The sequence below is a fragment of the Podarcis tiliguerta genome (genome assembly GCF_965153285.1).
Source record: "Podarcis tiliguerta genome assembly, chromosome: 5".
Classification (NCBI taxonomy): domain Eukaryota; kingdom Metazoa; phylum Chordata; class Lepidosauria; order Squamata; family Lacertidae; genus Podarcis; species Podarcis tiliguerta.
In genome coordinates, this window is record NC_139538.1 from 16,688,066 (window position 1) to 16,700,823 (window position 12,758).

At 44.1% G+C, this 12,758-nt stretch overlaps 1 protein-coding gene and 1 long non-coding RNA gene across 3 annotated transcripts in view; one reads left to right on the forward strand and one right to left on the reverse strand.

Moving 5' to 3' along the window:
• Positions 1-4,443, reverse strand: part of LOC310678534 — a 241,139-nt gene extending 236,696 nt beyond the window's left edge. Inside the window, exon 1 of the long non-coding RNA XR_014511823.1 lies at positions 4,428-4,443. This is a non-coding gene — a long non-coding RNA (uncharacterized lncRNA). The remainder of the gene's footprint in view (positions 1-4,427) is intronic.
• The window catches only part of WDR49 (WD repeat domain 49), a 93,546-nt gene that overhangs the window by 12,274 nt on the left and 68,514 nt on the right, over positions 1-12,758 (forward strand). For both annotated transcript variants that reach the window (XM_083441989.1, XM_083441988.1), the window contains 3 exons: positions 5,459-5,902; positions 7,378-7,554; positions 9,242-9,416. In XM_083441989.1, the coding sequence (XP_083298115.1) occupies positions 5,459-5,902; positions 7,378-7,554; positions 9,242-9,416 (796 nt within the window). The remainder of the gene's footprint in view (positions 1-5,458; positions 5,903-7,377; positions 7,555-9,241; positions 9,417-12,758) is intronic.

The following is a 12,758-nucleotide window of genomic DNA, read 5'->3' on the forward strand; positions in this document are numbered from 1 at the left end:
ACTTTACTGTTAAATAAAGGGGTTTCTCTTTGCTAAGTGCCTGAGTATCTGTTACAAACAGGCTCTTTAGTTTCCACCTCCTTCATAAGATAGGACCACATACGGATCCCTGAGGAATTCAATTTCAGTGAACTGCAATGTAAAATCAGCCTGATCCATATCTCCTGCAGGACTCATCATGCACAGCGAAATGTATTTGGTTTTGAATTTCTCCAAAATGTGTGATACGGTTCTCTGCTTTTTTAAAAAGAAGTGTTTAAGGGGGATGCAATGCATTTACAAATGCACACGCTGTGTTTAGTTATGCATCATGTGATAAAATTCATAATAAGATATGCATTTGAATGCGATGGTTAAAAGGAGGAGTCACAGATTGAAAACAGGACAGAATGGACTTATGAACAGATGCATGGGAAGTTGATAGGGGCCAGAAGTAGACCGATTGCTCCATCCTTAGGTCCACTGGGATGTGTCAATTCTGTTTGTGCCCCTGCCTCCCGCGATCTCTTAAGATTCAGGCACATGACTAGGGCAGCTCAGAGGGGTCCTCATGAAAACGTGTGTGTGCAACGGTAGAGGCCTGGAAGGAAAGCTTAAAGCCCATTGCTATTACATGGGAGACAGTTTGAAGAAAAGGAAATATGAATTGGCCCCTCCCCATCATTTGACCAATCATGGCAAGGAGCAGCTAGAAACTAGATGGAGTCATAGATCTTTTTTTAAAAAAGTGTAGACTCACGCTGGCTAGCTTCTGTTTTGACTTGAAATGTTTGTTTTGGGCTTCTTAGAAAAGGCAAGAAATGGGTCGGGCGAGGGCCACCCCACTGTCAGCATCGCCCTTGAGCCAGTGCCACTAACTGGACTCATCCACTTCAGCCCCGACTGGGCTAGGCGAGCTGGGTAGCACTTCCAGAGACCACCTTCTGCACAGGAACAGGTCAAAGTGCTGTGGACTCATGGCTTAGAGTTGTGAGCACCGGATTCACTTCCACAAGTAGACAGTCGTCGCACAGCAGAGTCTAGCAGAGTATATAAACAACTCGGAGAGCAGCTCTGTAGAATATTCTCTTTATTCTATAACTACAACTATTATACAACTATATACAGAGCTAAATAGGTCTAAGCATAAAGAATGCTGAACCGCACTGAGTGCCTGCAGCTGCTCTTAGGAGCAACCTTATCTATACACACAATCTCTAACACTCAGTCTCTCTCTCTCCGACTGACCGACCGACTCACTCACTGACTCTTTGATGTGGTGCTGGAGCAGAATAAGTAGAGAGCAGAACACGCCTCCTCCTCTCTGCAGAATCAGCAGACTCCTCAGGAGATTCTTGGATATGGGAGGGGTGAAATCTCCTCACCCACAATGGTGCCCACCTGTGCGATTTGGACACAGACCAATGACAGTGTGATCATGTTAAAGATGATAGCAGGTCCAGTGAGTGTGCCCCCCTCCTCTCCATGATCAATGCATGGCCAGAAGGGGGCTTTTTGACTGCTTCTGACACCTGTGGTGCACATTCTTAGCACCCAGTTTATTTTTATGATGGTAACTGGTTTAAAACTGTTTTTAATACAGTGGTACCTCGGGTTACAGTGGTACCTCAGGGATGCAGGTGGCGCTGTGGGTTAAACCGCAGGGCTTGCCTATCAGAAGGCTGGCGGTTCGAATCCCCGTGACAGGGTGAGCTCCCGTTGTTCAGTCCCAGCTCCTGCCAACCTAGCTGTTCAAAAGCACAAAGTGCAAGTAGATCAATAGGTACCACTCCGGCGGGAAGGTAAACGGTGTTTCCGTGCGCTGCTCTGGTTCACCAGAAGCAGCTTAGTCATGCTGGCCACATGACCCGGAAGCTGTATGCCGGCTCCCTCGGCCAATAAAGCGAGATGAGCGCCGCAACCCCAGAGTCGGCCACGACTGGACCTAATGGTCAGGGGTCCCTTTACCTTTACCTCGGGTTAAGAACTTAATTCGTTCTGGAGGTCCGTTCTTAACCTGAAACTGTTCTTAACCTGAGGTACCACTTTAGCTAATGGGGCCTCCCGCTGCGTGATTTCTGTTCTCATCCTGAAGCAAAGTTCTTAACCTGAGGTACTATTTCTGTGTTAGTGGAGTCTGTAACCTGAAGCGTCTGTAACCTGAAGCGTCTGTAACCCGAGGTACCACTGTATTGTGTTTCAGTGTTGGAACCTGCCTTTGGATAGTAGGGTGAAAGGCCGGAAACAAATAAAAAACTAAAAAATTAAACATCTGGCATTTTCCAGCTGCCCTGTCTGTCATATTTCGCTGCAGAAGGCCCAGTGAACAGGTGCAGGGACACTGGTATCTGTCAGTGGAGGAAATGCCATACACAGCTCAGTGGTAGAGCATGTGCTTTGCAGGCAGAAGGTCCATTTCTAGGAAAAGCATATCCAGGAAGAGCTGGGAATGCTTCCTGCCTGAAATCCAGGGCAGCCAATGCCAGGAAGTGTGGCCACTGCTGAGCAAGATGTACTCAATGGCCTCAATCAGCATGAAGCAGCTTTCCATGATCCTAATAGGTGTAAACAAGGACCCCTGGATAGTTCCAGTCAAAGGTGACTAGTGGGTGCAGCGCTCATCTTGCTTTCAGGCTGAGGGAGCCGGCGTTTGTCCACAGACAGCTTTCCGGGTCATGTGGCCAGCATGATTAAACTGCTTCTGGTGCAATGGAACACCGTGACGGAAACCAGAGCGCACGGAAATGCCATTTACCTTCCCGCCGCAGCGGTACCTATTTATCTACTTGCACTGGCGTGCTTTCAAACTGCTAGGTTGGCAGGAGCTGGGACAGAACAACGGGAGCTCACTCTGTCTTGGGGATTTGAACCACTAACCTTCTGATCAGCAAGCCCAAGAAGCTCAGTGGTTTAGACCACAGCGCCACCCGTGTCCTTTACCTTCCTAATAGTCACCCTCTTCTACAGACCCTCGTTCCTGCTGTCCATTTGGTGACGGCACACTTATAGGGAGTTGCTGCATAGACTGTTTTGAAATAAGATTTCACTCAACGAGTTAGTGCCTTTGATGCTTGCTCTCCAGATGGGCTCAAGCCTGTAGCTGTCAATCAATCATGATACCGCTGATGTTTCACGGATAACAAGAAGTATATTGAGTCCAGAGGCTCTGGCTGTGCAGCGTTTTCAAAAACAAGGCTGTAAACTTAACTCTTAAAACAACACACACACCCAGTGCCCTGATTCATTTCAGATTCCTGTTTGCTGTCTATATATATATATAAAAGCGAAATAATATTGAAGGGGCAATGGAGTGTAATTTCCATTTTGAAATATTGTTTCATTAACATTCTATGTGGAACACGGAGATAGATAGTGTTGAAATACTAATGGGATTTTTTTTTTCCTTTAAAAAACGTGAAAATTAATTAAAGTCGATTTCCCACAAAGTTATCATGGTGTTATACTTTAGATGCCACCCTCCCCCTCTGTGTATGAAATGTTAAAACCGAAGTGTCATTTAAATTTTTTTTTTTACTGCTGTTCAGTTAAATAATTACAACAGTGGATTAGGAAGAGGCCTTTTATAACATAACAACATTTCTTATCCCCTTGCCACAATGTTTTCATTTGTGGATATGAGAAAATTCAAGGAAGCCTCTGTAAGAAAAGAAGAAATCCCCCAGGGAAGAGTGGATTGGATGATTATTAAATAGGATAAAGAGGCTTTTAGCAGAATGATCCAAAATCATTATTCTGACAGCTTTTCATCGGAGCATATGGAAGCATACCTGGCCCCAGGTATCTATATGACGAAAATGTCCATTGCAATCTGTTACCTAAGCAGAGGAAGTCAATTTACCAAGCATATTTTACAGAAGGAAATTGGCAGTTATTTATGGGGGATACAAAGTTGAGAATTGACTTGTCACCAATCCATAATTTTAGAGGAGGTTTGTATTTAGTTGGATTAGGTCCTTGTGAGTTCAATACGGCTTACTCACGAGTAAGTGTGCATGCATAGGATTTTATTTAGTTTTATTTCAGACATTCCTTACCCGCTCTTCATTGCAAAGAGGACTCCAGAGTGAGATAAAAAATTAAAATAAATCTAGTCCCACCATACAAGTACTACATGTACTTGTGTGGTTGCTTTGACCCATATATCGAATTGCCCTCCATTTAAATTGCAGAACTGGCACTGTTGGAGGTGCCACATAATACTTGTTCTGCAGTTGTAAGACTTTTATGTTTTAGTGAAGCTGCACTCACAACTTTGGAACTTCCTGCTTATTGACACTTTTGTTTAGGCAAACCTACCCAGACATGTAAAAAATGTCTTTTTAATCTAGTTTTAGTTTATTGTTGATTTTAAATATTTTTTAAAATGTTTAAAAAACTTTATAGCCCTAAATGGCTTTGGCCCAGTATACCTGAAGGAGCATCTCCACCCCCATCGTTCTGCCCAGACACTGAGCTCCAGCTCCGAGAGCCTTCCGCGGTTCCCTCCCTGTGAGAAGTGAAGTTACAGGGAACCAGGCAGAGGGCCTTCTCAGTAGTGGCACCTGCCCTGTGGAAAGCCCTCCCATCAGATGTCAAGGAAATAAACAACTATCTGACTTTTAGAAGACATCTGAAGGCAACCCTGTCTCGGGACTTTTTTAATGTTTGATGGTTTATTGTCTTTTTAATATTCTGTTGGGAGCCACCCAGAGCGGCTGGGGAGGCCCGGCCAGATGGATGGGGTATTATTATTATTATTATTATTATTATTATTAATGACAAGCAATCACCCAGGGTCAATTTTACACACTGCCCAGGGACTTTGTGGGTTGTATCCAATGAATCCACTGAAATTTAAGAATTTAAGTTAGTTGCAGTCCTTAATTTCACTAGGTCTACTCAAAATATGACTAGCATTGGATACAGCCCTTAGCCATATCCATTATTTTCAATGAGACCAGTCTGAGTAAGACTAACATCATTTACAAACAACCTTGGGCATCTGGTTTCCATCTGGTTGGCCACTGTGAGAAGAGGATGCTTGAATATATGGGTCCTGCACCTGAGTCTAACCATCAGGCTCTTCTTATGTTCAGTAATGCCTCATGGAAGGCATCACTATGGAAGATACCAGCCCTGAAATGGTGAATCATAGAACTGTAGAGTTGGAAGAGATCCCAAGGTTCACCTAGTCCAACCCTCTGCAATGCAGGATTCTTTTTGCCCAACGTGGGGCTCAAACCCACAACCCTGAAATTAAGAGTCTCATGCTCTACCGACTGAGCTATGGAACATCCCCTGTAGAAAATGTCACTGACGGAGCTTTCAAAGCACCTTGTCACCACCAAACACGGCACTTTCCCTCATTAAGACAGTTCTTCTGGGTGCCATTGAGAAGTGGGTCACTGAATGAATTCCATGAGGGTCGATCCTTAGCACCTTGGCAAACTCCTCCTTCTCTCTTTGCTGTTCTTTCAAGCTCCCAGAATCAAACGAGAGCACCGGCACAATGACGAGAGAAGAGTTTGTAGACAAAATGTCCACAGCAGTTCGGCAAGGCACCAAGGAAGAGTACGGCGAGCTGTTTGACAAGATAGATTTGATCCGAGATGGCCTTATTGACTGGGACAAATTGACCTCCTTTGTGCTGCTTGAACTGTATGAGAGAGATGAACGGGCCAGGCGATCGGTCATCCCTCACTGGAAGGACCTCCGGTTTCTCCCTCTGATCCACAAAGATGCTGTTCAGAACGTAACGTTATTGAAAAGCCCTATCAGCTACCTGACTGTGAGCAGGAACGGTTTGCTCGGCTGCTGGGGAGAGAGTCTAAAGTTACAGAGGACTCTTCAGATCACCACAGAAGCTGTCAAGCCTAAAGACCTCTGGGTGACCTCTCTGGTTGCACTGCCAAATGTTAACAAGGTACGTAGCTGTGCTCATGGAAGTGTAACAGTACTTCTGAAACCATGTTAGTGCTGATAATTTTTCACAGCTTCTCACAGATCCCATCCGTGTTGGGAATCGCCTCCTAGTTGCATGTATCAATCACTTACTGCCCTTCGGGAGACAGAAAACATTAATTTTCCCTTCCAACATGTGGGCAATAGCCCAGCCCCAAGGAAAGGATGGTCTGTTTTCTGATACAGCTCCTGCTACAGCTGATGGGTAGCACCCTAGCCCAGAAAGCAGATCCCTCCTATCCACCTAAACCCTGACTGAATGATGGGAAAAGATTCTAACTGGGCTATCCAAAGGTTGCAAAGAACAGGACTGACTTTAAGAGGATGCTGGGCAAAGATTCACTTGGTGGGCTCCCCTTTGTCTTGGTGAGCTTATGTAGCTGTTGTGATAGCTCTCAACATTGTGCTAGACGGCTGGGTTTACTCAGCATTTAAAGTTCCCACAAAGAGTTAGATTAGGTTAGGGCACTGTGGGAACTTAAAACAGTGACTTAAGCACTGCTTGGAATCTTGAACCAGAGTAAAACCTAAGAGGCAGTGTGCCTTTAGGGAGCTGTCCAATGGTTCTAGGTGCTGAAGTTGGTCTTAGCAAGGATGATGCCTGCCTATAGTGCTGAGATGGAAGCTGATTGAGTGTCTGTACCTTTGTGTGTGTGTGTGTGTGTGTGTGTGTGTGTGTGTGTGTGTGTGTACACACAGCTCCTCAATTAGTGGATCAAAGGACCAAGCAACTTTGCTGTGCTGAGCTTTTGACTCCAGCCTCAACAATTACCTCCTTCTCTATCTTCTTAGACCATTGAAGCTTGTGTTTTCTTTCTTTTTGCACTGTAGGCACCCAATATTTCTTGCCTGCCTTTCTGTAAAAACCTCTCTCTGTAGGCGGCAACAGGTCATAACATCAATGAAAACGTAAAATCTATCTCAGAAATAAAATTAAACACAGCACTTTAAAATATGCATTATGTCATATGTACAGGCAGAAAGAGGATACAAAGATAAAGATATCAAGAGATGAATGAGAGGGAGGCTTTGTTTCAGAAAGGTAAGAGAATGAGGGGTGATGGCAGGAGTGGGGACCTTTGTGGGCTTCCAGATGTTGATGAGCTACAGCTCCCATTTTCCCTGACCATAGGCTATGATGGCTGGAGCTGATGGAGGTTAGGGCCAACCAATCTCTGGAGGGCTACAAATTCCTTATTCCTGGATTAAGACAAAGGCTTGAGGTAGATTTTGAGCAGGGGTTTGAAGAAGAAAGTGAGAATGCTCACATGCAACAGAGGAGTTCTTTGCATTAGATTGGAGACATAAAGGGCAACAGGGGCTAATGGGCAAGTCTTTTAAGAAATGAAGGCACTTTTGGATGGCTCCTGTGTGGTAAACCTGGAGGAATATTCTCTCTCCCCACCACTAACTTTGTTTCTCTCCCACCCCATATAGGTAGCTGTCTCATTTACAAGCAAAGAGATCTATTTTGCTGAGCTGAATTCCAAACAAGGGTTCTCATGTCAGTATAGACTTCAAGGCTTTGGGGGAACCGTGATATGCATGGACTACTGGTACAACCCTCACGATGGAAACGATGCTATTCTGACAATGGGAGATGTCTGTGGGCAGGCAAGTATGGCACAAAATGTCAAGAGAACATCTGGGTGGCCACAGGTTCCTCATCCCTGTTGTACTGGGACACCAGCTGCCTCTTGAAGAGTGCTGGGCTGTTAGTATCATGGAAGGTGTCCTGGCCTGGCTGGATGCAGAGGAATGGTGGGAGACAACAGCTGGGGAAACCTCAAGGGAAGAAGGCTCAGAGCCAGAGGAGTGGTTGTGGGACAGTGATGAGTGGTTAGAGGGAGAAGAAGGAGCAGACTGGGAGGAAGAGGAGTCAGAAGCTGAAGAGGTAACAGGGTTGAGTGAGCAGGAAGAGGCTGTGGCAGAGAGCAGTCTAGAATCAGAGGCAGAGGCAGAAGCTGGAGGGATGCCAAGAGGCAGAGATGAGTCAGGCTGGTGAAGAAGCCATGGTGTCTCCCCCTCCTGCTGTGACCAGCTCCCTTCCCCCCTGATCTCCCAGAACCTGAAGAGGTATGCAGAGGGCGGAGCAAAGACAAGCAAGATGACAGAGTCTCAAATTGCTTGGGGAAGGAGGAATCTTAGGGAGCTGTAGGAAAGCGGTGGGTCTTGGTCCCCACAACTACCTCATAGGGGCAAGTTCTATGGGTAAGAGTTGCTGTGCTCACTAGGCATGGCCTCCTAGACTGTCTTTCTTCTTTGAATAAAGAATTCACTGAAATCATATGAGTTATTTCTGACCTGCTCCTGGTACCCACCCCTGTCAGAAGGCTTAGTGGACACATCAGTCAGGGAGCTAGAGAAGAGCTTAGCTATATTTCTTAGAGAAGAACAGAAAGTAATAGGGAATGTCTGGCTCTACCCAACAAAACATCTAGTGAGTAAAGTATGTAAGGGCACTATCCACACAGATCGAGCACTTGTTATTTATTTAGTGACAGTACTTGTTCACAGTATCACTGTTCAGGCAGACCTCACAAAGCAGTTCACATAAGATTATTACAACAATAAGCTTGGTGGGGTTTTTTCCTTTAAAGTTGAAATAGAATTGGGAGTGGGTGGGAAACAACTTGTTTTTTTTAAAAAAGAAAAATCAATTCTGCTGCTTCTCCCCTCCCCTCATGGTAAGATGGGCTTTCAGGTGTCCCTGTAGCAGCAGTTGAGGAGAGCAAGGGGACACGATGGGAACTGGATGGTGACTCCTCCTTCTGCATTCCTCTTGCTTTTCACAAAATTTAAGTTATATACTGAGTCAGTCCAGTCCACCTTCATATGTTCAATGGTGGAGACAGTGCTTCAAAACTTCCAACTCCAGGGAGATTTAGCTTTTCTTCTTATGCTAAGTCAAAAGTCAATTCATCCCAATTGCTTCTCATTACTCATATTCATTCTCTTGAAAGTACATTTAGCTGCCCAAGGCTTTGTTCCCTTCATTTGCTTTTAGATTGGTTTACCCTCCCCCTTTTGTCTTGCCCAACTATACATGTTGGCTACCTATACATATTTAAGTTCTTTCCGTTGTCCTCTCCTAAGCAAATCCCGGCAGTCTCATTAGCAAAAAAATAGCCTTAGCCGTGGCCGTGAAATTCAAACGCATGCAAGTTATGAATTTATAACAAAGGAGGGGCTTTGTGTGATATTCAGGTTATTGCCATCAGTAATGGGTTGCTTTGAAATGCTGCGAGAGGTAGAATATATATATATATATTTATAAAAAAATTAACTCTATCCTTCACAGGTCCAAGCAATTGTCTTCAACACAGCTCTGATCTCATTGTTTGAACGACCTTCCAATTCCACTGAAGATGAAAATGTGACAATGACTGTCACTTGGCAGGAGCTGGTCTCTGGGTATCACAAATGCTGCTATGTGTTAAGGCACAAACTCCACGAGAAGGAATGGGTTAGACAAGGTACTGATCTGAGAAATGACGCAAGGAAGTCCTTTATTTATTTATTTATTTATTTTTAATCTTGGGTGCCAGCCTCTGGTGTAGATTGGGGTGTCAAACAAAAGCTCTTAAAGGCTGAAATCCTATGAGAGGCAGTGTGGTGTAGTGGTTAAAGTGGTTGACTAGGACCTGGGAGACCAGGGATCAAATCTGAACTTGGCCAGGAATCTCAGTGGGTGATATCTGGCCAGTCACGGCCTCTTAGCCCAACTTACTTAATGGGGTTGTTGTAAGGATTAAATGAGGAGAGGGAGAAATATGTGTGTGTTTGCCATGTTGAGCTCCTTGGGGAGAAAGGTGGGATACAAATGCAACTAATAATAATAAACAATAAAAATATGTGGTTACCTTGAGGAAGCTCTGTTTGAACATAGCGGGACTGTAAATGCACACAAGTTTGCATTGTTATTAGTAGGTCCTGGAGTTCTTGGCCTCAAGGGCAGCTGGGTTCAAGCATGCTATGTAGCCCTGATAATTCTCACACATTCATATGAACTTCTTTACCACACTTTATTTCCATCAGCAATGTCAACCTGCTAATGGTTGCTTTCATGCTGGTCTTCACAGTTCCCAAGGGAAGCCTCTACAGCAAACTTCAACTTCTCAGATTGTAATTTTTCCTGGGGGTTAATTTTGCTGATGTTTAAGCGGTGGTAATATTTTTTTATAGCTGCATCTTCTTCTTCTTTGAGGGGGGACCGACTTGTGGGGTGTTTGGCAGTAGGAGAGAGGAGGCTGCGACTTCTGGGCCTGCTTTTTGGAAATGAAGATTTTGCTGCCAAGTCCTGTGCCAAAAAAGCCTGATTGCTTCCTTCCAGAAGCTTTTATAGCCTCTTTAACACCAAAGCTCATTTAAAAGTTTTAAATCAAAGCCAGAGGATAACAATGGTTCTGAAATCACATCTCCTGAAGTGACTCTATTTTCTTTTCTTAAAAAAAAAGGGTTAAAGTAATTTGCATGCATGCAATCAACCTAACTCTTTGCGCCTGAATAATGAATGGCCTTCCTAGCCCTGCTGGGGGGGAATATCGTTCTTTTCTGCCACTCAAGTGTTTTGCTTAATACAACATTTCAACCTTGCATCTCAGGATGCTTGCAAGGATGCGATCTGGACTTTTGATGTCACAGTGTAATGTTGGAGAACAAGAATCCATGGCGTCTTCTTCTTGTCCCACCCTGTCCACTTGCTTATGCTTCCCTAGCTTGCCTGCTGCATGGCATACCTGGAGCGCTCCTTTTTATTGCAAGTAGGAGAGGCAGCAGAACTGGGAGAGTAATGAGTGGGAAGAAGACACTGCAGCTGCCTTGTCTCCTTCTGTGTCATGCAATCCAAAGATAGATCTCTGGGTTGCAGCTGTTACGATATGGATGCAATGCAGCTGCAAACTGCTAGCTTGAAAACAAAACATGATGGGAATGTTGGGACTGTCCGTGGGAAACAGTGGGACAGTCAGTTCACAGGGCAATGCACCGGAATTTGCTCAGAGTGTAATATGAGCTCTTCCTCTTGCGTATGTACAGGAAGTACAGGAAGTCTTTGTCACTTGACTGCTGGAGTTTGAAGAGTACAGACATGTTTTCTGTAATGCTGCAAAGACAGAAATAAAGGCATGTAAATACATTTCTGTCTATCTCCTTCCCTGCCGGGGGAGCAGGAGGGAGTGGGTGTGTTCTTCCCACGTTTGGGAAGAATCGCCTATCGTGACCTAGCCTGGATATTGCTGGGGAATGCAGCCAGGGAGGTCAACAGGAGACCAAGCCGGGTGCCTGGGAGAGTTGCCAGTTTCTCCTGATAAAGGCTTGATTTCCGACAGCAGCCTGGTCCAATATTTTAAGGGTTGCTTAGTTGTGACCCTCCAGCTATTGCTGGACTACAACTCCCATCATCCCTGCTCGCTGGCTGTGGTTGATGGGATTTGTAGTGCAACAGGATCCCTTTTTTAAAAATTGAAATACTCAGTGCTCAAATATTTTTGCTAAATAAATAAATGTTAGCAACCCCAACCCCTGCTGAAACCTGAATTGGCACAGCCCAAACTTAGCCCCAGCCTTTAGAGTTTCATTCAATTACAACAGTTCCCCTACCCCTGCTGTATGTGTTAACCATGGACTCATGGTATGCATTGCAGGTTTTCTCTTGCTGGAGGTCTTCAAGCAGAGACTGGACATGCTCTAGCTATGAATTCCCTGCCTTGAGCCAGAGATTGGATTAGATGTTCTATAATACCCCTCCAGCCATATGATTCTACAGTACGAAGAACAGCAACTGGCTCAGTCTTGTCTTCAAGGAACATAACATTTTAATTTGCCATATATATTCTGATATGGGAATTACTCTTAAGACCACCATTTTCAGTCAGGCATCCTCCAAGGAGCTTGAATTACAATGTAATTTAGTCAGAAACAAGTTTATGTCTTTGTTGGAAACTGCGAAGATATCTCAGCTCCTAATATTCATAACATTTTACTCTCCCTAGAGTACAGAGAGGCAGGTTGTGTGTGTGTTTTATTGAAATTCCAACTATGCAAACATTACAGCAGCATATAAAAACCCTTTTCTAGGTGGTTATCCTTTTTTATAGATATCTGCAGAAGTAGTTTGACTACAACTCCCATCATCCAGGCCTTTGAGACCACTGAGGCTGATTGGAGTTGAACAGCATCTTCTTCCCCATCACTGCTGTAGTGTAGCCACCAATTTTGTATTCAGAACTTCTTTCTCAATGGCCGTCTTCACGTGATACATTTTTACTGTGTACCCATTAAATGCTTTTACATATGCACATATAAAGGCAATGCATGAAAACACACACATGCAAATACAAAGCCCTGTTTGTCTGGCAGTTGGAGTTAGTCATGGCTTTCCAACAAAAGTACACTTCATGTTTAGGTTGCCAGCTTGATGGCATCTCAAACCTTAAGTTCAAGTGATGGGGCTTAGTGATGTTGCATGACTTCCCATTATTAGACAACAAAAACAAATCTGGTACCAGGTTGGGGGAAAGAATAGTACTAGATGTGAAGGCTTGGAAAAATTAAATTTCTACTGCAAATGTTTGTGCTCTGCTTATCTATATCTATCATCTCTCTCTCTCTCATCTATCTACCTATCATCTATCTATCTATCTATCTATCTATCTAATCTATCTATCATCTATATCTATCTATCTATCTATCTATCTATCTATCTATCTATCTATCTATCTATCATCTGTCTATATCTATCAGTCTATCTATGTATCATCTATCTATATCTATCTATCATCTATCTATCTATCTATATCTATCTATCTATCTATCTA